The 23,042-nt window shown below is 48.8% G+C and overlaps 10 protein-coding genes across 10 annotated transcripts; 5 read left to right on the top strand and 5 right to left on the bottom strand.

The window, feature by feature from the left end:
* Positions 1 to 765: 765 nt before the first annotated feature.
* N7471_012678 (acetate uptake transporter family protein) lies at positions 766 to 1,740 on the top strand (the record flags this gene model as incomplete). The annotated part of the gene is made up of 3 exons (XM_057285397.1): positions 766 to 1,100; positions 1,167 to 1,341; positions 1,417 to 1,740. The coding sequence occupies 3 exons, from the start codon at positions 766 to 768 to the stop codon at positions 1,738 to 1,740; spliced, it is 834 nt and encodes a 277-aa protein (XP_057131663.1).
* Positions 1,741 to 2,109: 369 nt separating this feature from the next.
* On the bottom strand, positions 2,110 to 4,541 carry N7471_012679 (uncharacterized protein; the record flags this gene model as incomplete). The annotated part of the gene is made up of 4 exons (XM_057285398.1): positions 2,110 to 3,758; positions 3,809 to 4,004; positions 4,058 to 4,134; positions 4,373 to 4,541. The coding sequence occupies 4 exons, from the start codon at positions 4,539 to 4,541 to the stop codon at positions 2,110 to 2,112; spliced, it is 2,091 nt and encodes a 696-aa protein (XP_057131664.1).
* A 560-nt stretch (positions 4,542 to 5,101) lies between these two features.
* Positions 5,102 to 6,262, bottom strand: pxa1 (putative peroxisomal ABC transporter (PXA1); the record flags this gene model as incomplete). The annotated part of the gene is made up of 1 exon (XM_057285399.1): positions 5,102 to 6,262. The coding sequence occupies one exon, from the start codon at positions 6,260 to 6,262 to the stop codon at positions 5,102 to 5,104; it is 1,161 nt and encodes a 386-aa protein (XP_057131665.1).
* A 280-nt stretch (positions 6,263 to 6,542) lies between these two features.
* Positions 6,543 to 7,568, bottom strand: N7471_012681 (uncharacterized protein; the record flags this gene model as incomplete). The annotated part of the gene is made up of 1 exon (XM_057285400.1): positions 6,543 to 7,568. One exon carries the CDS (start codon positions 7,566 to 7,568, stop codon positions 6,543 to 6,545), a length of 1,026 nt encoding a protein of 341 aa, XP_057131666.1.
* Positions 7,569 to 8,958: 1,390 nt separating this feature from the next.
* Positions 8,959 to 10,884, top strand: psrA (putative general stress response phosphoprotein phosphatase Psr1/2; the record flags this gene model as incomplete). The annotated part of the gene is made up of 5 exons (XM_057285401.1): positions 8,959 to 9,046; positions 9,124 to 10,235; positions 10,317 to 10,466; positions 10,521 to 10,619; positions 10,672 to 10,884. 5 exons carry the CDS (start codon positions 8,959 to 8,961, stop codon positions 10,882 to 10,884), a joined length of 1,662 nt encoding a protein of 553 aa, XP_057131667.1.
* Positions 10,885 to 12,020: 1,136 nt separating this feature from the next.
* Positions 12,021 to 13,557, top strand: N7471_012683 (putative protein phosphatase PP1 regulatory subunit Sds22; the record flags this gene model as incomplete). The annotated part of the gene is made up of 7 exons (XM_057285402.1): positions 12,021 to 12,156; positions 12,230 to 12,261; positions 12,333 to 12,404; positions 12,555 to 12,851; positions 12,917 to 12,991; positions 13,053 to 13,455; positions 13,541 to 13,557. 7 exons carry the CDS (start codon positions 12,021 to 12,023, stop codon positions 13,555 to 13,557), a joined length of 1,032 nt encoding a protein of 343 aa, XP_057131668.1.
* A 509-nt stretch (positions 13,558 to 14,066) lies between these two features.
* On the top strand, positions 14,067 to 15,330 carry N7471_012684 (uncharacterized protein; the record flags this gene model as incomplete). The annotated part of the gene is made up of 2 exons (XM_057285403.1): positions 14,067 to 14,227; positions 14,289 to 15,330. 2 exons carry the CDS (start codon positions 14,067 to 14,069, stop codon positions 15,328 to 15,330), a joined length of 1,203 nt encoding a protein of 400 aa, XP_057131669.1.
* Positions 15,331 to 15,592: 262 nt separating this feature from the next.
* Positions 15,593 to 18,613, bottom strand: N7471_012685 (non-ribosomal peptide synthetase; the record flags this gene model as incomplete). Its single annotated transcript, XM_057285404.1, has 1 exon — positions 15,593 to 18,613. One exon carries the CDS (start codon positions 18,611 to 18,613, stop codon positions 15,593 to 15,595), a length of 3,021 nt encoding a protein of 1,006 aa, XP_057131670.1.
* Positions 18,614 to 19,934: 1,321 nt separating this feature from the next.
* On the top strand, positions 19,935 to 21,350 carry N7471_012686 (FAD-binding oxidoreductase; the record flags this gene model as incomplete). The annotated part of the gene is made up of 3 exons (XM_057285405.1): positions 19,935 to 20,072; positions 20,127 to 21,281; positions 21,339 to 21,350. 3 exons carry the CDS (start codon positions 19,935 to 19,937, stop codon positions 21,348 to 21,350), a joined length of 1,305 nt encoding a protein of 434 aa, XP_057131671.1.
* Positions 21,351 to 21,721: 371 nt separating this feature from the next.
* Positions 21,722 to 22,948, bottom strand: N7471_012687 (uncharacterized protein; the record flags this gene model as incomplete). Its single annotated transcript, XM_057285406.1, has 4 exons — positions 21,722 to 22,163; positions 22,251 to 22,531; positions 22,591 to 22,685; positions 22,756 to 22,948. 4 exons carry the CDS (start codon positions 22,946 to 22,948, stop codon positions 21,722 to 21,724), a joined length of 1,011 nt encoding a protein of 336 aa, XP_057131672.1.
* Positions 22,949 to 23,042: the final 94 nt, after the last annotated feature.

Raw genomic sequence — 23,042 nt, forward strand, 5'->3', positions numbered from 1 at the left:
CATCCATTGGCTTTTCTTTTTGGTTTTTGAGGAATAGTGATTGGATAAAATGATCTCCTGTGACAACAATGGAATTGCTAACCAGAATCCCGGAGATTTCTCGGGGGGCGAATTCAACCCCGATGAATCCAGGGAAATGAGTGACCTCCAAACCCAATGCCCATCTCGGCACATGAATCTCGGCATTGACAGAGTTTCCAAGTCCTGCAGCCAAGTAATTACACTATAATCTAGTGTCTAAGAGTGGACCGAAATCCCCACACACTTCCCCTGGTTAACCCTGTTATGAGCAGATCCAAGATCTAGCACCTGGAGATCTCCGCATTTCCCCAGTCCATAGTTTTAAGCGTGCAATGTGCGTGTTGATCTTCACTCCATCCATCGCTACTCCGTACTCGCAATGTGCTCGTCTACGGACGGACGGAACTGTTTATCTCCCCACTACAGGGTGCAGTATGCAGAAGCCAGAAATGCCGACATTATTCTCACCTTTCTGAGACTTGTTTTTGGGCTGGCCCCTTCCCCGCACTATCGCTGATCTTCCCCAGGAATTGGGGTTCTATTGTCATGGTGGTCATCGTGAGGTGGTGTGGCGGTGTCATGGTGTCCACGACTATCTACGCAGTACATAAAGCAGAATGAATTCGCAATTCATTCAATTCCTTCTTGCCAGACTTGTCCAGAATTATTACACCACCGTCCTGGCCATACTCCCTTCTCTCGAACTATACCATCTTTCCCTCCTCTTTTATACATCCACCCATAATGTCCCACGAAGAAGGAATCAGTGTCAAAGACACAAACAACTCTTCCTCCTCAAATGACGACTACGAAACAGGCCACTTCGGCCCCCTAGCCCACGTCAACACAGCCTCAAGCCGCTACCCAGCCTTCGGAGGTGATCTCCAACCAGGTCTATACCGCGTCCCCAAAGATCGCAAGCTCGCCAACCCAGCACCGTTAGGCCTCTGTGCATTCGCACTCACCACTTTCATCCTGGGATGCGTCAATATGAGCGTTAAGGGCATTGCTGCACCTAATATCATCGTCGGGCCTGCGTTGGCTTATGGCGGGTTGGTGCAGCTCTTGGCTGGCATGTGGTATGTTGCTAAGACATGTTAATCTTATAGAAGTGAAGTGTAGGCATGATTTGCTAACGAAACCAGGGAAATGGCTATCGGTAACACATTCGGCGCAACTGTGCTCTCATCTTACGGCGGTTTCTGGATCTCGTTGGCTATTACTTTCATCCCCGGTGGGTTTGATATTCTGGGGGCTCTGGAAGAGGCGGATCATGGGTCTCATGCTATGTTCTACAATTCATTTGCGCTGTATCTCTTCGTATGTTATTTGTTATTCTGGACAAAAGTTCCGTGTGGACAAAAAGAAGGAAGAAAGTTAACTTGATTCATTTAGGGCTGGTTCATCTTCACTACGCTGATCACGATGCTTACGCTTAAATCCACCGTGGCGTTCTTCTCGCTCTTTTTCTTCGTCGACATCGCTCTTCTCTTGCTCTCCCTTGGCTACCTTTTCAATGTGGACGGAGTGCCGAATGAAAAATTGATAAAGGCTGGTGGACTCTTTGCTCTGCTGGGTGCTTTTTTGGCTTGGTATAATGCCTTTGCTGGTATTGCGGATAACAGTAATAGCTTCTTTGTGCCTCCTGTTATTCATTTCCCCTGGTCTGAGAAGAAGAGGTCTGCTAGACGGAATTCTGCTGGTCAGAGTGAGGTTTGAGGCGTGTTTCGTCTTGTATGAGGCTATATATAATATGTAGTTTTGTTAGACATAGATATGAAATAACAATAGCCATGGAGTCTACTTCTCTTTTGGTATATTGTATTGGACAGACATGTTCGTATTTTGGGCCTATTCTTCTAGACGTCGACATCGACTATCCAGGGCTACTCTATAGGATTACATAGCTGTGGCGATTACAACCTTGGAAGAATGCACTGGATTACCCCACTCTGACTACTTGAACATTGTACATTGCACATAATTTCATTTGGTTAAGATAGAACCATCCCTCCATAACGCCCATGGGTATCTTGAATATGCCGCTAAAAGGAGGGAAAACAAACGGGCACATCTTATCGAATCAATCTACGCAATTGGATAATCATTATCCTCCCCAGAAGAAGGACCACCCTGAAGCCCCAGCGCAGAGATACCACCAGACACTTGATCTTCAGCCAATTCATTGGCATCCTCAATTGCATCCTCAAAGGAGTCATCCTCAGTCTCCGGCGCACTGCCAATAGCAGAGCTAACCAGCTTACTCGTCTGCGCAACGTGTGCAAGACCAGTCTTCGGTCGACCTCGACCCTTTGGAGCGGACGAAGACGAAGACGAAGACTTGAGGGGTTGACCGCTAGAAGAAGGAATCTGAGCCTGCTTCCGGAGAGCGTGACTAACTTCGCCGTGCGACATTTTGATGATCGCCTGCCACTTGCGCGGGTCTTGGCGCTGCGGTGCCGTGAGACCGCATTCAACACCGTTGATTTCAGTTAGTCCGAGAGTCTCCACCCGGCAGTCGCCCCAGAACCATGTGTTGCCTTCAGCCATGCGTGTATCGACTTGGGATGAGTACTCCCGGCCTTCCATCACGCCGGACACGTCGTAACCCAAGGCGTGAGTGCCAAACATAAGCTCTGCCGCGAGCGGTTCGTAGCAACGACCGACGATAAAGTGGGGGGTGACGTTGCAGGTTTTACCGTTGGCCATACGGTACCAGGGACCGTAGTCGCTCATGGTGACCTGGCGGAAGGTAGCGGTTGCTTCTTCCGTAGTGAGTGGGATAGGACCGGTTGATTCTTCGGCGGTGGATGGCACGGGGCTTGTGTCTTTGAATGGGCCTTCTTCGGTAATGCGATTCGGATTGGTGGTGAACATCTTACCGGAGATCAGGGCTGTGAAGTGTTTTGCTAGGTGCTCCTCGTCGTCGTCGATACACTCTGAAAGGCAGAGTGCGATCTTTTCAATAACCATCACTTCTGTCACTTCGCCGACTGTTCCATTTTTGAGCTGGTCGGGATGGAATCCTTGGGGCCTCAGACGGACGGTGTCGTGTACGGCAAGGAGCTCGGCTCCAATGAAGATTCCCTTGCAGTGGATCCTGGCGCTGGGCCATGTGCCAATGATGTGGAACATGTGAACCATACTCCAGGAAGACATGACAGTCATGGCGTTCTCAATAGATGGATGAATATCATCTCGCTCCTGGCCATTGAGGTAGAGTTGCCATGTGTTAAAAGGTTTGATATTCCGCAGCGGAACATAGGCGTATTGCACAGAGTAAGACTTGTCATTACCCAGGGGATCTGGGAGAGTCTCCACCCGGAATCCAGAGTAGCTCAGCCCGCGTGGACTGTCCGGAGCTTCAACAATATCGACCATATGCCCTTCCTCCTCAGGGGTTTGGGTCACCACGCCGGCACGCCAATTGGGCACGCCATGCCACTTGTTGTCGTTGCCGAAAATTTCAACGAGGCCAGTCTCAGGGTTGCGCATCAGGCAGCCGTCTTCAAGACCCTGCCAGATCCAGAGAACAAGCTCACCGCGACGGGGGACGTAAGCGGGATCTAGAACTAGTTTCATGAAGTAATCCGAAAGCCATTCATGCGTCAACACCCAGTCAAAGTTGAATCGTTGCTCAATCTCTTCATCGAGACTCCCCTTGTCTTTCAATTTCATAACCAAGATTCGCCAGTAATCTGGTCCCTCTTCATCGGCGGGTCGACGCTCATTAGTGGCTGAATGTGTGTCAATAAACAATCTAACATAGAGGAATAGTAGTACTAACTTGGCTGTGCAGCACGTCTAGTCCCCTGCGCCGCGGTCCCCTGCGCCGCGGTCCCTTGGCTCTCCTTCATCTTGCCACAGAGCTTGCAAGTACACTTGTCTAGCTCGTTTTTGACCAGAGAGAGGAAATGCGGGAAAAATGTTCTCTGTGACTGAAAGTACTTTCCACTGGGATGGCCAAAGAGGAAAGGATCAAACTTCACGTAGGACTTTAGTTGCAAATCAATGTGAGAACACTGGGAAAGCTCACCATATCAGGGTTGGTCCCACGAGGTCGCTCAAATAGACAGTACCCGTCAGGCAACTTTTCAATGGTATGAATGACACCTGATGTATGTTCTGTCAGTCCGAGAGTAGAGACACGAAGGCCAGAAACAGAGAAGAAAGGACGGAGAGGCCAGCGTAGAGCAAGAAGGAGTGAAGGAGCAACGACAGTTGGATGAAGTGACCGATGCGGTTACCGAACAATGTAGTTACCCAACGAATGCAACGCGTAAAACGATACAGTACAACGCAGCCAGCATGCTAGACACGATGTAACCTGAAATATTTGTAGTTAACTCACCCTCTTCATAAGTGCCCATCTCTTTGAGCCAGTTCTCAGCAAGTAACTGCCGCCAACGCAAGTCAGAGCGTTCAGTGTACTGACCCCCAGGCCAGGTACTCATGTCTCCATCACTGGCAAAGTTCTCCATGGGGATAACATTAACATTGCCATCCTCGCTGGAAGACATGTTTGTCTTCCCCCGCCTGGGAATCCCAGGAAGTGCGGATGGGATTGTAGAAGTGCTAGGACTTAGCAATGCTAGTGAAAATCAGATAAAAAGAATAAAGCACAGGAACCTGTCTACAGGCAGTGAGTAGAGAGTTTGTACGAGAATGCAAGTGAGAAAGAGTTATTGATACGATTAACTATGGAGACCCATCCATGGATGGTTTTCTTTGTCCTGGGCTTATCGATAACGAATACTGCCAGTTTGAGAGGGCGGTCAATAAAGATGAAAATATCCCTTGCCGCCTTAGATTCGAGTCATGATCGTATACATCCAAGAAGACATATGAGAAGATATTGGAGTGTTCTTGTATATAACGTCCCTAATATAATCTTGAGACACCTGGGCAGATAAATCAGATTACTAAAGTCTTACGTCGTCAATGACAGGCCGCATGAGCGGCCGATGTACTACTAGTATACCGAGAAATATCCCTACTGTGGGGGGATGTGTTTGTGAAATATCATTCTAACATTCCAAGGTTGGAGACCCTCAAAATTGTCCATGCTGATTGTGTACATTCAATTTGCAGTTGCTTCAACTACAGCCTCAGAGCCAGAATGCTCTTCTTCCTGATAAGCCGGCGGTGCAACTTCACCACCATTAGCCCAAACCTTCTGAAGCTCCTGATCAATTTCCTCGCGGCGTTGTTTCCACTCATCTACCTTATCAAGACGCTTTCGTAGCTCCTGAAGTTCTTTCTCAACACCCAGCTTCTCCTTCTCAGTACCAATTCTCTCGAACTCCCAGGCCTGGCCTTCGGCACCCATGCCAAGAGTCAGGTTATAGGTATGGTACTTTTTCAAAGACGCCCGCGTCGAAATAGTGATGAGAGTGATACCTCGTTCCTTGGCATTATCGTATAACAAGCCCTCAACGTCCGAGGAAACAGCCGAAGTGCCTTCGTCCATGAATGCATACCGCGGCTCATGATAGAAGAGCCGTGCCATTCCCATGCGCTGCTTCTCACCACCGCTCAGAACGTCTTTCCACTCCTTGCGAGCGTCCCAACCACCTTCACGCTGTGGCAGATAACCAAGATGCGCGTCGTCGAGGATCTTCTGTAGAGCTGCGTCTGTCTCGCCAGCTTCGCGCATATCAACCTCCGTGTGCGGGTAGATCACTTGGTCGCGCAAGGTGCCGACGCTGAGATACGGCCGCTGGGGGAGGAACATGATTCCATCGAGCCCGAAGCCTCGAGGGCGACTAACCAACCCGCGGTATACGGGCCAGAGCCCGGCCACAATACGGGGGATTGCAGACTTGCCTACGCCGTTTGGACCTGAGATGAGGAGGTGGTCACCTGAATGGACGATGAATGAGAGCGACTCGATGAGTTCGTCGCCGCCCATTGGGTGGAGGGATGGTGCAACGATCGGGACCTGCTCCAGGCGGACACCGTCGAAGCCGTTGTGAGTGGTACCTTGGGAATCCGCAAGAGAGTATAGTTCAGGATGCGAGCCCCGTGGGGTGTAATATGCATCGGCATGGACACGGTGCAAGGTGGCAATGAGGCCGTAGACGCGAGAGGTGTAGCCAGCGAGTTCGGAGATGTCCTTAATGCTGTACATCATGCGACCTCCAGCATCGGCGAGCGAAAGCATGAGGCGTTTGTTAGTGATGAACTCCTTCATGCGGCCACGCTCGCGACCCATACCCTCGGGTGCATCGGCCAACTCCATTGCACCACCCGAGCCACCCCAGGCGGGGAGGAAGATGGGCAGGGAAGTGATCAAATAACCAAATGCCGACCAGGAGTACTTTAGGATCATGTCTTCGAGCATGTTGTAGCGGATCTTGAGACTGTAAATGCCCTCCATCCATCGCTGCAGCTCCTTGAAGCTTCTGACCAGGAACACCCTCTCGGTATCAGCTCCGCCGTAGAACGAGATCTCTTCGGCATTGGCTAGAAGTCGAGAATGCAGGCCACGGAAATCTCCTTCCTTCTTGCCCTCTACTGCCTTAAGTTTTCCAAATGGTGGCGACAGTTTCCGGAGCACCACGGCTGTGCTGAAGTACCCAGCCAAAATGCCACTCAGGGCAAGGGGGGCCAAGCGAGCGGTAAAGTTCATAGTTGAATACGAAAAGATCCACCAACGGCTTTCCCATTGAGGAGTATAATGATGCGGCAGACGAGCAGAATAGGGTAAGATCCTGCGTGATAAATTGATCGGGCCCTTGACCGATTCCACCGTCCAAGTTCATCAGCTTATAGTAATTGTTATTGTCGGTTAGGTATAAGTCGTGGATATACCGGGTCAACCGAGTGCGGAAGGCGATGGACACCTTCGATTGGAGGAATTTGATCATCGCATTGGTATATGAAGCAAGGGTTCCAATTCCACACCACTTGAGGATACCCCAAAGGAAAGCTTTTCCTTTTCCAGCGACCAGATCCCTCACGATCTCACCATCAAGCCGTGCAATTAACAATGATAGATATGTTCTCATCAAAAGAAAAAGGCCGTGGCTCATCAGCAATCCAGTCTCTTTGCTCCCCCATCTCGGGACCATGATACTACCCAAGCTCAAGAACTGATGCAGGAATGCCAAATTCAGACCTGGCTTGGTTGTGGGAGGAGGAATCTGGCTTGCCGAGCCATCATCTTTGCTGCGAGCCGATGACGGGGGGTTGAGGAATAGTCGTCGATGCGCGTCAAAGGTAGTCGGTTTGGTGGGATGGATTAAGACCTTCGAGGTTAGGGAGTCCTTGTATGGCACGTAGATAGTACGAGATCCATCTTTACCACGGATACCAGAGTTCCTGCGTAATAGACGACGACCTTTGGCTCGCTCCTTGGCTCTCCCTCGGAACCACTTATAGCCTCCATAACCCGAGCCGATGATGGAGAAAAGAAGAGCTATCGTTGCAATCAAGCGGGTTGTTTTGGACGTGCGGTTGAATTTAGAGCGTACGAGGTCGGAGTAATGACGATATAATGTTAGGAGGGGATCCTCCGGACGCCGAAGGGTTGACTGGACGGCCATCTTGAAATGGCCTGAGACCTCCGACTCACGAGGTAACTGAGGGGCGGTCCCTAGACTCGACCGAAGGCCATGAGGTTAATTTTGAGTATATTCCAAACCATAGAGAATGCATCTCAAGGTAAGAAAGTGAAGTTGACACGGATGTCTTTGCATCATTGCATGTGAACCTCGGGATATGCGGAGAAGCATCTCACGTGGGGAAGCTGACTACTCTCTTTTTTCTGCAGTCCAGCCTTCTTCCAGTGACCTTCCAATGAAATGGGATTTTGCAAAATGGCCTTGGATAATTATAGAAAATGGGGAAACCCCCGACTTTTTCTTTTTCGACTCTGACCCTGACCCTGACCCTGTCGATATTGGGGATATTCCCATAAATCCCATCTCTAGTCTCTACCATATGTACCGAATACTCCTGATTTTCTTTATGGTTATGTTCAACTTCCCCTACATGAAACATTCCAACCCAACGGAGTGAACCTCGAGAACTCGAACCAACACCAACAGCTAGGTATAACCTAGTTTGCACTCTGTAAAACATAGTTTGTAGTTTGCGGCTTGGGGTTTGGACTGGATCTAATTTGAGTCAAATCAAATCAATCACGTTCTAAAGGCCATAGCTCCTCCTACTGGCCATATGAGTGGCCATTAAAGCATAAAAGTGGCCATAAAAAAAAGGGGCCGTATAATAACAATCACAGTTAATATCCACAATTAGATCCCCCCACAGGCCCTGATCGGGATCATCTCAAAATGATTCTGCTTGTTTTGGCTCAGGCCCTGTGTTGTGAAGGCTGTATGAATGATGTATAGAGTCAAAAGAATAAGAATGCCACATTGAACGCGAAAGTAGCATCAGACAAGTAGAGGGTACGACTCTGCACAGCGTGATAGCAAGTCGGCATTTACCGTAGCCGCTGAGGGCTTGTAGTAGCGTGTGAAAAAGGGCCCCTGTGCCTTGCTAGCCTTGTTAGCCCTGTTTAGCGTCAAAAAGTGGAAAAAGGAAATAAATCCCATTTCCTCCTCTGCCCTCCCCGTTTTCCCACACCGTAGGTTCACGTGACATCCCCCCGACTCCTCTCAACTCCTCTCCCGAAAATCCTCCTTAAGACGGTAGAGATATCACATCCCTTTTCTGTTCGTTTAGCTTGTTGTTTTTGAAAGTATAATAGTGGGTGTTGGATCACTCCCGGGGCCAAAGGCGGTACGTGCGAACTTCCCAGAACGCTTGCTTATTATCTAGGAGGCGTGTTAACGTCCCCTATTAGCCGCGCTCTCGATCTTGGAGAGTTCTGGCATTGACTCGGCCGTTCAGACCTGGGAACTGTTTCGCTTCCCTTCCTTTTTTCTATATTTATCTGTGCTGGGCCACCGGACACCGCAGCCACCCCCGATGAGTGGAGAAAGCACATCGCGAGATTCAGCTCTGGAATCCGCAAACAAAACACCTATGAATACCTCCGGCCTTCCGGGCTCAGCCAGTAAGTGAATGCGCTTGTTCCTTTTTCACCTGGTGTACCCAAGGGGGATATGATTGCTGACATCGTTCCTTCCGTAGTTCCTGAGCCCGAACAGGGTAGAGGCACCGATGCGACCGAGAATCAGGACGTAACCTCTGTCGCACCTTCCGACCCGGCCTCGTCCTCCGCTGCACCAGCGGAGAGTACACCGACTGCTGCTGAAGGCGCCACCGCACCGAAGAAACGCCATTTGCTGATCCCCATCCCGTCGCGACGATCCTCGAAAACCAACAAACAGCAGGGGTCGGAAAAGACTGAGGAAGCAGCGCAAGATGAGCCTTCCCGAAGAAGTTCCAAAGTGAGCATCCTGCAGTCGAAACGGGATCATAGCCGGGCAAGTAGCCGACGGTCGCGCCAGACCCAGAACGGAGTGAATCCGGAGGAGAGTAAAGAGGCGGCGACTATGCCCGACGACAGTTCCTCGAAGCCTCCACAGAAGAAAAGTTCATCCAAGTTCCTGGCTTTCTTGGGCTGTTGCTCCTCTTCGGATGTTGATGCAGATGACATTGCCCTGCCTGCAAAGAAAACAACCATGCGGCCACCAACTTCCAACAGGCTGCCTACTCCAGACAAGGCAGAGGCTCCTACTGGTGACTCAAGCACTGTAGAATCAAGGGAGCCATACTTAGATGAAAAGGCAAACTCCACAGTCAGCGCGGATCAGCCTCGCGAAGAAGACCGCAATGTCCAGCCTGCTGCGGCTAGCGTGCAAGGCGATGGTCCTTCTGCGGATGCCCCACAGCCAGAAGTATCTGGCCAGAAAGATCAGACCAATGATGTTATCCCGCATGATCAGACAGGAATTGTGATGGGATCAGTACCTGAAGTGAAAGAAGATGCAAACACTCACGATTGGGAGGGTCAATCAACCTCAACCACCGAGGACCTCACTTCTGCATCAACGTCAACCATCCCTAAAGATTTTGGCACTGACGGCCACGAAGAAGTCACATCTCATCAAGAAATGAAACTCCCCGTGGTGATCCCTCCGCCACCACCACCGCTTCCACCGGCACCCCCGGCTCCCCCTGCTCGAACCCACTATGAGGACTCAGCGCATCCTTTGCTCCCTGCACCTTTACCCCACTTAAGTGGTCGAAAGTGCTTGGTTCTCGATCTCGATGAAACACTGGTTCACAGCAGCTTCAAGGTAAGTCTCCCTCGCTTTAAGTATGCGCCCAAGGCGTATGATCGTATAATTGTATCGTATCGCTCATCATTGATTTGACAGGTCTTGGAGCGTGCCGACTTCACCATTCCAGTTGAGATCGAAGGTCAATACCACAACATCTATGTGATCAAACGTCCTGGCGTGGACGCATTCATGAAGCGTGTTGGTGAGCTTTACGAAGTGGTGGTATTCACTGCCTCAGTTTCAAAGGTCAGTTGATAGTTGATGGTTTTGGCAAGTGAGACACACTGACTCGAGTTACAGTATGGCGACCCTTTGCTCGATCAACTGGATATTCATAACGTGGTTCATCATCGCCTATTCCGAGAGAGTTGTTATAACCACCAGGGGAACTACGTCAAGGTGAGCTCTTTTGTCCTCTTCAGTGATTGAGAACAACCTAACCATTATCCAGGATCTTTCACAAGTCGGTCGAGACTTGAAGGAAACAATCATCATCGATAATTCCCCCACATCCTACATCTTCCACCCTGAGCACGCGATTCCCATCAGTAGCTGGTTCTCTGACGCTCATGACAATGAGTTGCTCGATCTCATCCCTGTTCTCGAGGATCTCGCGGGGGCCCAAGTCCAAGATGTCAGCATGGTCCTGGACTGCACCCTGTAGGTGCCTCGATGGGATCCTTCTTACGCCTGAGATATCCATTTTGAGCGAATTGTTTTCTTTTCTACGCGAGAAAAGCCTTTTCCTTTTGCGTTCCTCCAGCAATGCTGCCATTGATGGGTAGTCGCCCTATTTCCTACTCCCAATCCGATTCCCCTTCTCGACGACAGAATATGGACCCAGATGGAACTGGTATCCTACTGGGCCAAGGCCCCGTCTCCTGCATTTGTTGTCGTTCTTGGATAGCACATTAACCTGACCATCTTCGACCTTCTGCCTTGCAATTTGACTTTGTATCTCACTACGCTCCGAGCGAGCCCATTCCGCCTTTTTTTTCCTTTTCCTTTTCTTCCCTGTGCTTTATCTACACCCCCTCATGTCCTGATCTTCCCTTTTTGTGTATTTTCTCATCATCCCAACACCCAACAAGTCCGCTTTTTATGCATTCTGCAGGCGTCTCTTGGTTATCATGTCCCCGCTGTATCCCCCCTATGTTTTTTTTCTTTTCCCATTTCTGCCTTGCTACATGGCCTTACTACCTTGATCTCAGCTCACCAATACACGAGCATGCATTTCATTGTGTTCTCTCCTTTGCTGGGACCTCTGCCTGGAAGTGGTTTGCATCTCCTCCATAGTGAGCAGTGTCTAATAATTCCCTTTACGCTGCCAATGTACATGATCAGCCACGGCTCTCGATGCTGTATATAGCCCCCGAGACGACGTATCCAGAAAACAAAATGGAGCAAGTTGTATTAGAGTAGAAATGAATTTAACTCATTAATTTTTATCCTTCTATAACTTTGGAATCTACAGTAACAAGTAAGTAAATAAGTAGATAAGTTGAAATGCCTCGGGACCATCCCGCATTGAGACCGCATTAAGCCGATGATGTAGTCACCAGTTGACCTGAACCTACCCGAAACCAAGGTTTCAGTTCCTGACTATCTCTCTCAGTGCAACCTCTTTTTCCCCTCTTTATTACCCGCTTTGTTCTTTCGAGCTAATGTCCTTGGATTTCCCTGTTTTCTGAAATCCCCCATTGGCGATCGTCTCCCGATAAAAACGCCAAAAGCTCCCCGCAATCGCGACTCCCACCACCCACCTCCAAACATCCCACAACTCTCACGCTGGCTGAAATCATGAAGAACAAGGAGGGCTGGGACGGAAAAATGAGGATGGAGCCAAAGGCAGTTATTACAAACCCGGAGGCGCTGGAGGATTCAGATTACTCGGATCCGGATGCACCCCCGGTCGATGAGATTGAGGCTGATGAAGGTACCGTCGCTGGATGATTGATTACTCAGGGCCAAGCGGTCATTGTCGAATCGGTAGACTAACATCTGTTCAGATTTATTGGCAGACGAAGATGTCAATGCAGAGGTAGGCAGCCCTGGACTTTCTGCTGATCGACGCGCGCGCGACGTGATTTGCTAATCGTTCTTCTGCTGCAGGATATTGACCTCGTGCATTGTCGGATATCGTCGATTTCTGCTCTTAAATTGGAACGCTTCCCTAAGCTTCAGGTACATACCCTCAACGACCCTGGAATCCGCATGTGTCGTGTCTGGTAGCGGAGAGGGGCATATTGTACCACTTTTTCCTCAAAGCACAAAAGTGCAACGGCATGACATTCCTTTGATCCACCCAGATGGCTAACGCACTGGGATATACAGAGATTATGCATGCGCCAGAATCAAATATCACGCATCAACTTCCCTCCAAATGTCGCCGCCAGTCTGACCGAACTCGACCTCTACGATAACCTCATCTCCCACATCAAGGGCCTGGAGGAGTTCCAGAACTTGAGAAGCTTGGATCTGAGCTTTAACAAGATCAAGCATATCAAGAATGTCTCGCATCTGACGAAATTGACCGAGATTTTCTTTGTGCAGAACAAAATCTCCCGTATCGAGGGCTTGGAGGAATTGACCGGAATCAAGAACTTGGAGTTGGGCGCGAATAAGATTCGGGTTCGTCCTATATGATACCCGCATACGAGATGAGCAATGGAAAGGCTGACACGGGGTCCGTTCAGGATATCGAAAACTTGGAAACACTGACCGCGTTGGAAGAACTTTGGCTTGGGAAAAACAAGATCGTCGAAATGAAGGTCCGCAATTATCATCCAATATACCTTAACAAAACAAGTAAAGAAGCTGACACCCTCGCAGAACCTGGACAGCCTCTCAAACCTCCGCATCATCTCCATCCAATCCAACCGCCTCACCAAAATCACGGGTCTCTCCGCGCTCCCAAAGCTTGAAGAGCTCTACCTCTCTCACAATGCAATAACCGACCTTTCAGGACTAGAATCTAACGAGACACTGCGCGTGCTTGACTTCTCCAACAACCAGGTCTCCCATCTTGAACATCTTTCTTCACTAAAGAACCTCGAGGAGCTGTGGGGGTCGAATAACCAGCTTGCTAGCTTTGAGGAAGTTGAGCGCGAGCTCAAGGATAAGGAAAAGCTTGAGACTGTCTATTTCGAGGGTAACCCGTTGCAATTGAATGGGCCGGCTGTTTATCGGAATAAGGTGCGCTTGGCGTTGCCGAATATCCAGCAGATTGATGCTAGTAAGTGTCTCCTCTCCTTCTCGGTATCTCTTATAGTACACACATGGTTTCGGATATAAAGCTAATGCGATCCTCCACTCTACAGCGTTTGTCCGAGTTTGAGGGAATGAGGGTAATGCCTTAATGTCTTTTTTATACTCTATCTACTTGAATTGGTTTTTGTACACATAGAATGTGAGGACCTATGAAATTAACGTCGAAAAGACTGCTTCTGAGGCAGCCCATGGCCGGCTGTCCATTCGTAACCTCTCAACCTAGGTAGCAGTGAAGCTGTGTATTGATATTGCTAGGAGATAATCTATTATACCCAATGGGCCTACCTAGCTTGTCATATTTACAAGGATTCACCTGGGTACTAAACTACTTTAGGTAAGTCTCCCACTGCACCCGCACGGGTGGGCAGTTCTCACTTCCGAGTCGTCTAACCAATGTGGTGTGCCTACATAATAGTAGTTAGTACATATTGTAATGATATTAGCCCTTCTACCACAACCTTGAAAGTTTTTCAACATTTGTTGGATCTTGGATCCTCATATTCTCTGATCTGGCTTTCCGAGGTTAAGGACACCTAAATCACAACATACCTGCAAAATATATGCGCGTCAGTAAGAATGAGATCTTTGTGGTGGATGTATTCTCTGGCACACTTTGTGTCTTTTGTCAATGTTGGGTACGGGTTCGTCGACTGTATCGGTCAGTGGTGCGATACATGTCTTCCTGCGAAGGTTCACGATGCGCCTGGGGTTGGCTTCGATCTGACCCCCTCATACGGGTGAGTATCTCATTGGTATTCTTTCTATTACCCAAAGATCTATCTAATGTTTGGAATCTAGGACAGCCGTGGTGCACTACTATAATGGAACTGTTGTCGAGGTTTCCAAGGTTCTTGGGAATCCGGAGTACCTCGAACTCATGGCACGTCTAACTATCATATCGAAGCCATCTCCGGATTCAACCCTCGATTTTATAAGTGAACGTCCATCACGCTTAGTGGGATATCTCCTCCCGGACGTGTCGTCGCCGTGGAGAGACTGGTGGCATCGGCTGAACAAGAAACTCGGTCGACCAGTAAAAGCAGATGACGTCGAAATCATTAGCGATTTACTCCACGAACTGAAAGTCTCCACCGAAAAGAAAATATCCCAGCCTCTCGACAGGGTTGCCGTTACAGATCCCGGCTTCCAGTCGCTTAACACAGCGACAATCAACGCTGCACTTCGGATGTTAGATCTACGCTCATGGATTGGACGCGACAGCATTTATTACACACAGCGGCTAGTGGAAGCAGATGCTGTTTATGGGGCGAACGGTTATGGACTATGCACCAATTACCTGGATCGCTCCGATTGCATAAACGAATTTGAAGAGTCACCTGATAATAACATGTTTCTTGTTTCCTTTAACCGCAATCTCTTATATGCGAGCATTGTGGAAGGTACAGCTAGTGAAGCTTTCAGTCGGTTTGCCTATGTTGAGATGCAGCTTGTGGATTACGAGCTTGGACTAGATCGTCTTCTCGAGAAAGACGAATCCGCATTATGGGACCGTCTTCGTTCACAACTCCAGATCCTGCCTCGGGAGTACGAATATGCTGTTACGCATCTACTTCTAGCCGGTGAGAGCGTAACACATCCTCGCTTCCTGGCTACTTTGAGGGATTCTATGTCTGAACTCTCGCTTGGCCATGTCAATATCAAACTCGCAATCGATCCAACTTTCGCTGCGGCTCGTGGTGCGGCACTATACTCCCGGAGGCGCCAAGAGGTGCAGAGCGACTGCACAGAACGGAGTGAATGCGAAGAAAGGAGGATGCATGAGCGATTGTACACTTCCACACAAGATGATCTGCGCTCCATACGGGAGGATCTGCGCTGAACTGGATGATATGAACTATTTACTGCTGTTCGTGGAAGCCTTGCAATACTTCTCCAATTCATAGAGAAATAAAGACCTGGCAGCCAGCGGCAATCTGATTCAAATCGATATCGCAAGCTCTGATAATTTCCAGTAAATGTCCGTTTTATGCAACTCTCATGGTGTTTACTTTTGTGAAGAAAGCGAAGGCGAAAACTTAATTTCAATTTGGTTTCGGTTAAATACATCCACGCTTAAATATGTGATTGGCCCAACAAGACAATTAGAGAGAATAGTACCCCCTACTCACCCAAAAGTCGATGTGCCGTTGCAATAACTCATGATCCAAAGGAACATATTTGATATCCGGCCGATCTGCCAGAGCCTTGACAGTGTTTTGGGTCTCATAAACAGGAGTATACATACTTGTCTGCATCCGAGTCAAGTCCTTCAAAACTGGTTCCTGCAGCATGGGAATCATGGGTTCCAATGGATTCCCTGGAGTGTTTTGAATCATGTCAATCCATTCCTGGTATGGAACTTCCTTGACTGGATATCCAGCTTGGTTAATCAAGCTGCATGTCTTCTCTATACTCACCGACTGTGCCACATCCGGGGAGACGAGATGGAATGATCGACCGAGACTCTCAGACTTTGATGCAATATGTAGAATGGCCGAGCAGACGAATTCCACCGTCACATACTCTAGTCGCTGGTGAGGAAGATGGGGGAACTGGCCGCTCTGAATGCACCCCACGATCAGCCGTGCAAAGAAATCATCTGCGTTTCCATAGCCCCGTGAACTGTCCCCAATCACGAATCCTGGTCGATAGATGGTCGCAGGTAAGCCAAGGTCCCGCGCCCTCTGGACCATCTCATCTGCTACCCACTGACTCTGCGAGTATCCCATGTCGTAAGGCAATGATTCCAGATGTGGTTTGAGCGGGGCATCTTCGAAGACTCGCTCCGTCTTGTTTATAAGACCAGTTACATTCCACGCGTCTATCGAGGAGACATAATGCAGTGCCTTGCGTCGGCCCAGTGTGGTGAGTCGGATGATATTCCGCGTGCCAACCACATTGGGTTCATAAAGAGTCTCGTAAGGTTCACACCAGTTCACTCGCGCACCAATGTGGAAGATTACGCTCGCCCAGTTGCTGAGCCAGTTGAACTTATCTTCTCCCAGACCTAGGTTGACATCTGTTAGGTCTCCATCAAGAGCGATGATCTTTTGGGTGCTCTCCAGCCTGCCATCCCAAAGGTCATATTTCTCCAACGCTTTCTGAATGCGATCATTTACCGTGAGATTGCCACGGCTTCGGGCTAAACAGGCAACCTTCTTCACACTAGGTATGGACAGAAGTTGATGCAGTAAGTATACGCCGACAAAACCAGTCCCTCCTGTGAGGAAAACGTGTCCCTCTTTGGTAGATTGCCAATCTGGGGGAGCGACTAGCTCATCCGCTAGATGAGAGTCTTGTGCCCACCGCGTTGTCTGGGCAGCATCAGTGCTGTCGTCGTCGGATCTTCGAAGGAGAGCTGTAAGACTCTCCAAGGTAGGGCTTGCATGCAGTTGTGCCAGCGTCACAACCTTCCCACTGTGGTGTTTGATCGTCCCTACAAGCTGGGCAGACTGCAGCGAAGTGACTCCCAGAGCGAATATATTCTTATTGGGATCGACGTGTGACACATTCAACAACTCTTGGAGATGCGATTGGAGCCAGTCGTCTTGGCTTTCCATTTTTGGAGCTTGCTGGGATTTAGGTTCCTCTGTCTTTGGTGCATCTTGTAAATCGCGAACCAGAGCTTTCCTATCAACCTTGCCGCTGGACGAAAGAGGAAATTCCCGGACACTTTGGATCGAGCTGGGGACCATGTAATAAGGCAGATGTTCCTTTGCCCAATCGGTAATCCCGGAGAGCTGAACTTCCGTTTCACATTCAATTGAAATCACATAGGCCGCCAGAGTTTCCGAGTGCTCCTGCTTGTGTTGGAGAACGATACACGATTCCACTTGAGGGTGTCTCTCCAGCGTCCGCTCGATATCGCCCAATTCCACTCGATGTCCAGAGCATTTGACCTGTTTGTCTGCTCGGCCAATATAATCCAAAGTACCGGATGAGTCTTTCCATTGTGCCAGGTCCCCAGTACGGTACAGGCGGATGGATGGCCCATCGTCCTCTCCTAGTGTGGCGGTATTGACATGGATAAACTGCTTCTCGGTCTCTTCGGGTCGGTTCAGATATCCCGCTGCCAGCTGGGGTCCGGCAACACATAACTCCCCAGTCTGATGTGTGCCGGTGATATTCCTGAGCTGTTCGTCCAACAGATAAACTTTGGATTTTCCGAATGCTCGTCCGATGCTGATACGAGGATGTTGTGTCTCATCTAAAGTGACCCGGCATGTTGTTACAAATATAGTTGTCTCCGTCGGACCGTATGCGTTGTACAAATTTGCTGGTGAGCCGTTGATGAGGACCTTCTTCATTGCTTTGACATTCACGGCCTCGCCTCCCACAAGGACGTGGTGCAGACCACAAAACGCGTTGGGCGCATTCAAGGCAATGACATTGAAAAGGGCTGTTGGTATAATCATCACTGTCACCTTTCTGTTCTCCAGAAATTCACTGAGAGCAAATGGATCTGTGACAATCACTTTGGGGATTTGGATAACTGTCGCCCCAGCAAGTAGCGACGCCCAAACCTCAAAGAGGGCGAAATCAAATCCCGGGCTGATGAATCCAGCCATGCGGTCAGATGGGCCCAAAAGTGTAGCCGGTTCAGAGGCTAAGACATGGAGAATACCGCAAGCCAGGATCTGGATGGCTTTCGGCTGTCCCGTGGAGCCAGAGGTGAAGAAAATATGGCTGCGATGGGTTTCCGGACATCCTGCCTGGACATGAATTGGACTGGTCTCATTCAAAGTGATGTTCTCCACAGTTGCTTCTTCAACACGAATAACTTCAAAGTCTGACACCCGATCCATGAGGGCTTCGCTGGTAATGACGAAGCGGGACTTGATATCGTGTAGCATAGCCACCAGGCGGAGAGAAGGCATGGATGGAGCAATGGGAACACAGGTCCCTCCAGCTCGGAGGACAGCAACTTGCGAGATGATCTGTTGATAACCAGACCCGAGTAAGATACAAACGGGCTCCGCGAGCTCGATTGACCTTCCACGCAATTTCTCAGCAAGTACATCAGCTCGTGCAATGAGCTCTTGGTAACTAATGCTGGTATTGCCATCGACAACGGCAATCGCATTGGGAGAAGCATTTGCACGCTGAACAAGGCGATGCTCCATTGCGCTTTATGCTAGTCGAAGCAATTGGTGATGATTGTGTTAAGACAGATATCTGACAAAATCTGATGGTCTAATAATGAATATACCGTTTGAAAATCTTGCTCCAACAGAAACACACCAGAGCACCAGCCATCTTATAGGAAGATCTACCACCTGGAGATATCCGCATTTCCCCATACGTGCTCGGTCTACTTTTGTTGTCTATCCCAGGAAGGCAAAACTGTAGCCTACTGAAAGAGTGGTCTATGTCCATCCTTGGGGTTTGTTACACCGGATGGGGGTTTGTTACACCGGATGTGTGGTAAATCCCATTCGGTCTACCTTCGTTGTCCATCCCAGAAAGGTAAAAATTGTAGCCTATTGAAAGAGTAATCTATGTCAATCCTTGGGGTATGTGACACCGGATGCGTGGTAAATCGCATTCGTTGACGTCTGCTGGTCACATTCATTTTCTCTGAATGGCAGACGATGGCTGATCAAACTGTTTAGGCCTTTTATACTACTAAGCCTTACGTCATTCTTCACCTTTTTCGGCTCGCCATGCTATATACAATAAGTCTTACATTGGATCCATATTACACAGAAGAATAATTTACAGTTTAGCATGCTTTATGCACCCGAAGTCGCATTGGGCATATTAATGTGCACATCTACCTAGGTAGGTATGTATTAGTGGATTAGATAGTCTCTACTACCTACGGGTATGAGTCCTGCGGGTCGTGTCTGATCAAACTATTCAGGCCTCTTATGGTGTTGAACTTTGCGTTATCCCCGGCCTAACACTTGTATGTGACAAAATTTACATTGGGTATATTATTCGTCGCATTAGATTTAATAGAGAATTAATATCTGCACCACTGTTAGTTACTTCGATTAAGGTATCATTTGGACAGCCCTTTCGCTAACGGTAAATTAACTTAATACATAGATCTACGGAAATGATATCCGATGTAGGTCCTAACACATATATTGCATACAGTTGCAGCGTTGCAGCATGCAGAATTGACATAGATTTGCAGAATAATATACCCAATGCAGGTCTTCTTGCATACGGATTTATATCCCGTGGTGGGAGTCAAAACTCAGAGAAGGTGACTGAGCGCCTATGGCTAGCCCCCATTTGGCAAGCAAATATACAACTCGGGGTCAATGCGCTATAACACATTTGGTGGCGAGAGAATAGTATTCAGACTGAAATATTTAACTAGAGCAACAGGAAGCTTGGAAGTAATATATCCATTTATACAATAGGCAGAAGAGCATTTACGCATAGACCGGTCTTTCCTATATTGTCAAATCGTCTCTTACTCTGCAAAGCATGATGGTCTCTAAAATATCTCGTGAACAGATTCAGTTGCTGATATCTCAAATTAAAGAACCGGCATCTGTTCTTTCTCCGGACTCTGAAGGGTACGAAAAAAGCCTGGAAAGATGGTCGGCAGTTGGATGTCAACAGGCGGTACGGCCCGACCCCCTACATAGGATGCCGAACTTTAACTGATCCGCCATATAGGGAGTCATTATACGCCCGACAACCACCGAAGATCTTGCAACTACCGTGCGCTTTTCCAGGGACAACCGACTGGACCTGGCAATCAAGGGCGGAGGACATTCCACAGACACCTCCTGCTCGAGTGATGGAGGTATTTTGATCGACCTTGGCGGCATGAGACAGGTCAGTGTCAACACAATCGACTCAACTGTCACTGCACAGGGTGGAGCACTGTGGAAGGATGTGAACGACACTGCTGCTCAGTTTAACCTGGCCTTAGTTGGCGGCACGGCCAGCCAAACGGGTGTCGGGGGGCTCACTGTCCGCGGGGGATATGGGTATCTGACTCCGAAGTATGGGCTGGTCCTTGACAATCTTCTTTCTGCAAAAGTGGTGACTGCCGAGGGGCAAGTCTTAAATGCATCCAAGAACGAGCACCCTGACCTATTCTGGGCGATTCGGGGTGCTGGAGCGAATGTCGGGGTCGCAGCGGAATTGAGGTTCCAGGCACACACGCAGGCCAACGAGGTCTGGTGCGGCACCATGATGTTCACGCGTGACAAACTGACCGAAGTTGTCGAGGCACTCAACGGTGCGCTCATTCATCCAGAGGGAAATGCGGCAGCGCAATGTGTCTTTGCTGTATCTCCTGATACTGGGGCCCCAGTTGTCACCACGGTCCTCGTATTCAATGGCCCCGAGGAGGAAGGCAGAATGCATTTTTCTAGCCTTGTTAACTTGGAATGTATCAACACGAACATGGAAATGAAGTCCTACAAAGTGGCCAACACGATGCTCGACGATGCAATGCCGCCAGGTGGAAGAAAAAGGATCATTGGAGTGAAACTCGTTCCCCCTATTCGGCCTGAATTTGCCTCGGAATTGTCTGAAGAAATCAGTCGCAAACTCACCACAGCGCCAGAATTAGCCAAAAGTTGTCTCGAGATCGATTATTTTGATCTTTCGAAGGTCTGTGGTGTGCCCGTTGCCGAGACTGCCTTCCCAAGTCGGACCAAGACTCTAAATGGGGCGCTCATCCTTCAGTGGGTCGATCCGAGCAAGGACCAGGACTTCATATCATGGGGGAAACAATCCAGAATATGTGTGAGAGTGAGGTACGACGAGCTGGTTACAAGCCAGATAAACTGGTGTCGACATTCTTCGGCTACACGCATGGTGAGTACCAGACGGAGAATATAGGGCTTGAGAAATATCTACTGACTTTGCCTTCAGATGACAACATGACACCTGAAGATATGTTCGGAGTTAATGCTGATGCCCTGCTCAAGGTGAAAAGAAAATATGACCCGGATAATATTTTCAACAAATTGAATCCTCTTGAGCTATCTAGTTAGTATAGCAAGGAAATTTGCTCACTACGGGTCTTGTACCACTTGTGGACTATGTCTCACGGACTACATTTATGTGTCTACTCTCGTGTATTCATCGTTGAAAATGCGCATTTGGGTCCACTCCCACCATCATAGTCAGGAACTTATTCGTGAAATTGCCAAGCAGATATACAACACTAGCAATATTAGGTATGGTAGTTGAATAAATTTCTCGACAGGAATGGTATTCTTGTAAAAACCAAACATTCTAGTCAAGTGACCGGATTAAGCTTCGTTTACAGATGCCCTTTGTTTGACTGGCTGAAGTTCAATGTTTACCTCCTCGGTCACCAGAATCCGCTGCGAGTTCGTGTCCCAGTCTGCATCGTGCGATTCTGAAACATTGTTTGTACGATGAGCGTTGGAAAAGACCTCCACCGACCTTACGTCCCCAATATCATTATAATACTCTTTTGTTCTAGACCACGGCGTATTGCTTGACGGCTGATGGCTGGCCTTCCCGCTGGACATGCCAAAGATTCTTGCAAAAGCGCCACCGAAGGCTGTCTTCAAGAGTATTCGCATCGTTGGCAGACATGTGCACACAATGCCTGTCGAAACTTCGATAATGGACCACATGTATCCCTTTGCGTAGAGCCATGTGGAGTCATACTCGCCCAGGACAAGCATTGAGAGGAGAAGGCGGGCCATAGCTGCAGCGCAATCACTGAGAGAGAATGATGTATTAGCAAGGTATAAATACTGGCACTTATTTGTATCTTTGAGTGAGATAGAAAAAAGAATATACACATACAAAAGACCCAATGCAAAAATCAGGGACAGAGCAATCTTCTGTGGTTTCGGAAGCTGGATATTCCACACTCTCGGAATTGGCATCAACCAAACCGCAAAATCACTGATAATATTTACAATTGCGTAGCCGATAGCAAATTGCTTAAAGTTCAAGCAAGTTCCCTCCGTCGTCCAGAAGGCGCTAATCGGCTTGCAGTTGAAAATGGCGAGGAAAGTCATGACAATTGCCCACACAGAGATCAGAACGATCATGCCGTCGACAATTCGCAAGAAACTCGAATGCTCGAAAATGCGTCGGTACAGAAAAAGCAATGCTAGCTTCACGCTCGGGGGGCGAGCACGTAGAATATCTGGAAGAAGTAGAGGAGCTCGGCGAATGTAGCGACTTGTTCTGGTGAGAGGGTTTCTCGGTGCTTGCCGAGTCCATTAATTCGACCTGAAAGCCCGTCAGTATTGGCATTGCAGTTCTTTAGCAGGATCAGAGTCATAATTGTGGCAGTACTCACATCCCACGAATATCCCGTATAATAGCCAGTCCCAGAAAAGGGCTACACAGATAATCCAGTCATCTGCACCGAGAGACAACTTTCGCAGCCGTCGAGCCCCAAAGCGAGCAACAACAGCGAATGTGGCCAGTACAATGAAGATTGTGTTCACCACCCATAGCGCTGGTCCGAAGTCCTCGTCAAGATCGGTCATATGTGCCGACAGGAGTTGTCAACTCCTACTTCTCACAAGTCACCTTGATTATATGAAGAGGGTTATCCCCCTGACAAGGTAAACCTTCAAGAAA

This window comes from Penicillium samsonianum (genome assembly GCF_028829775.1).
Source record: "Penicillium samsonianum strain IBT 33392 chromosome Unknown utg000007l_segment0_segment0, whole genome shotgun sequence".
Lineage (NCBI taxonomy): Eukaryota > Fungi > Ascomycota > Eurotiomycetes > Eurotiales > Aspergillaceae > Penicillium > Penicillium samsonianum.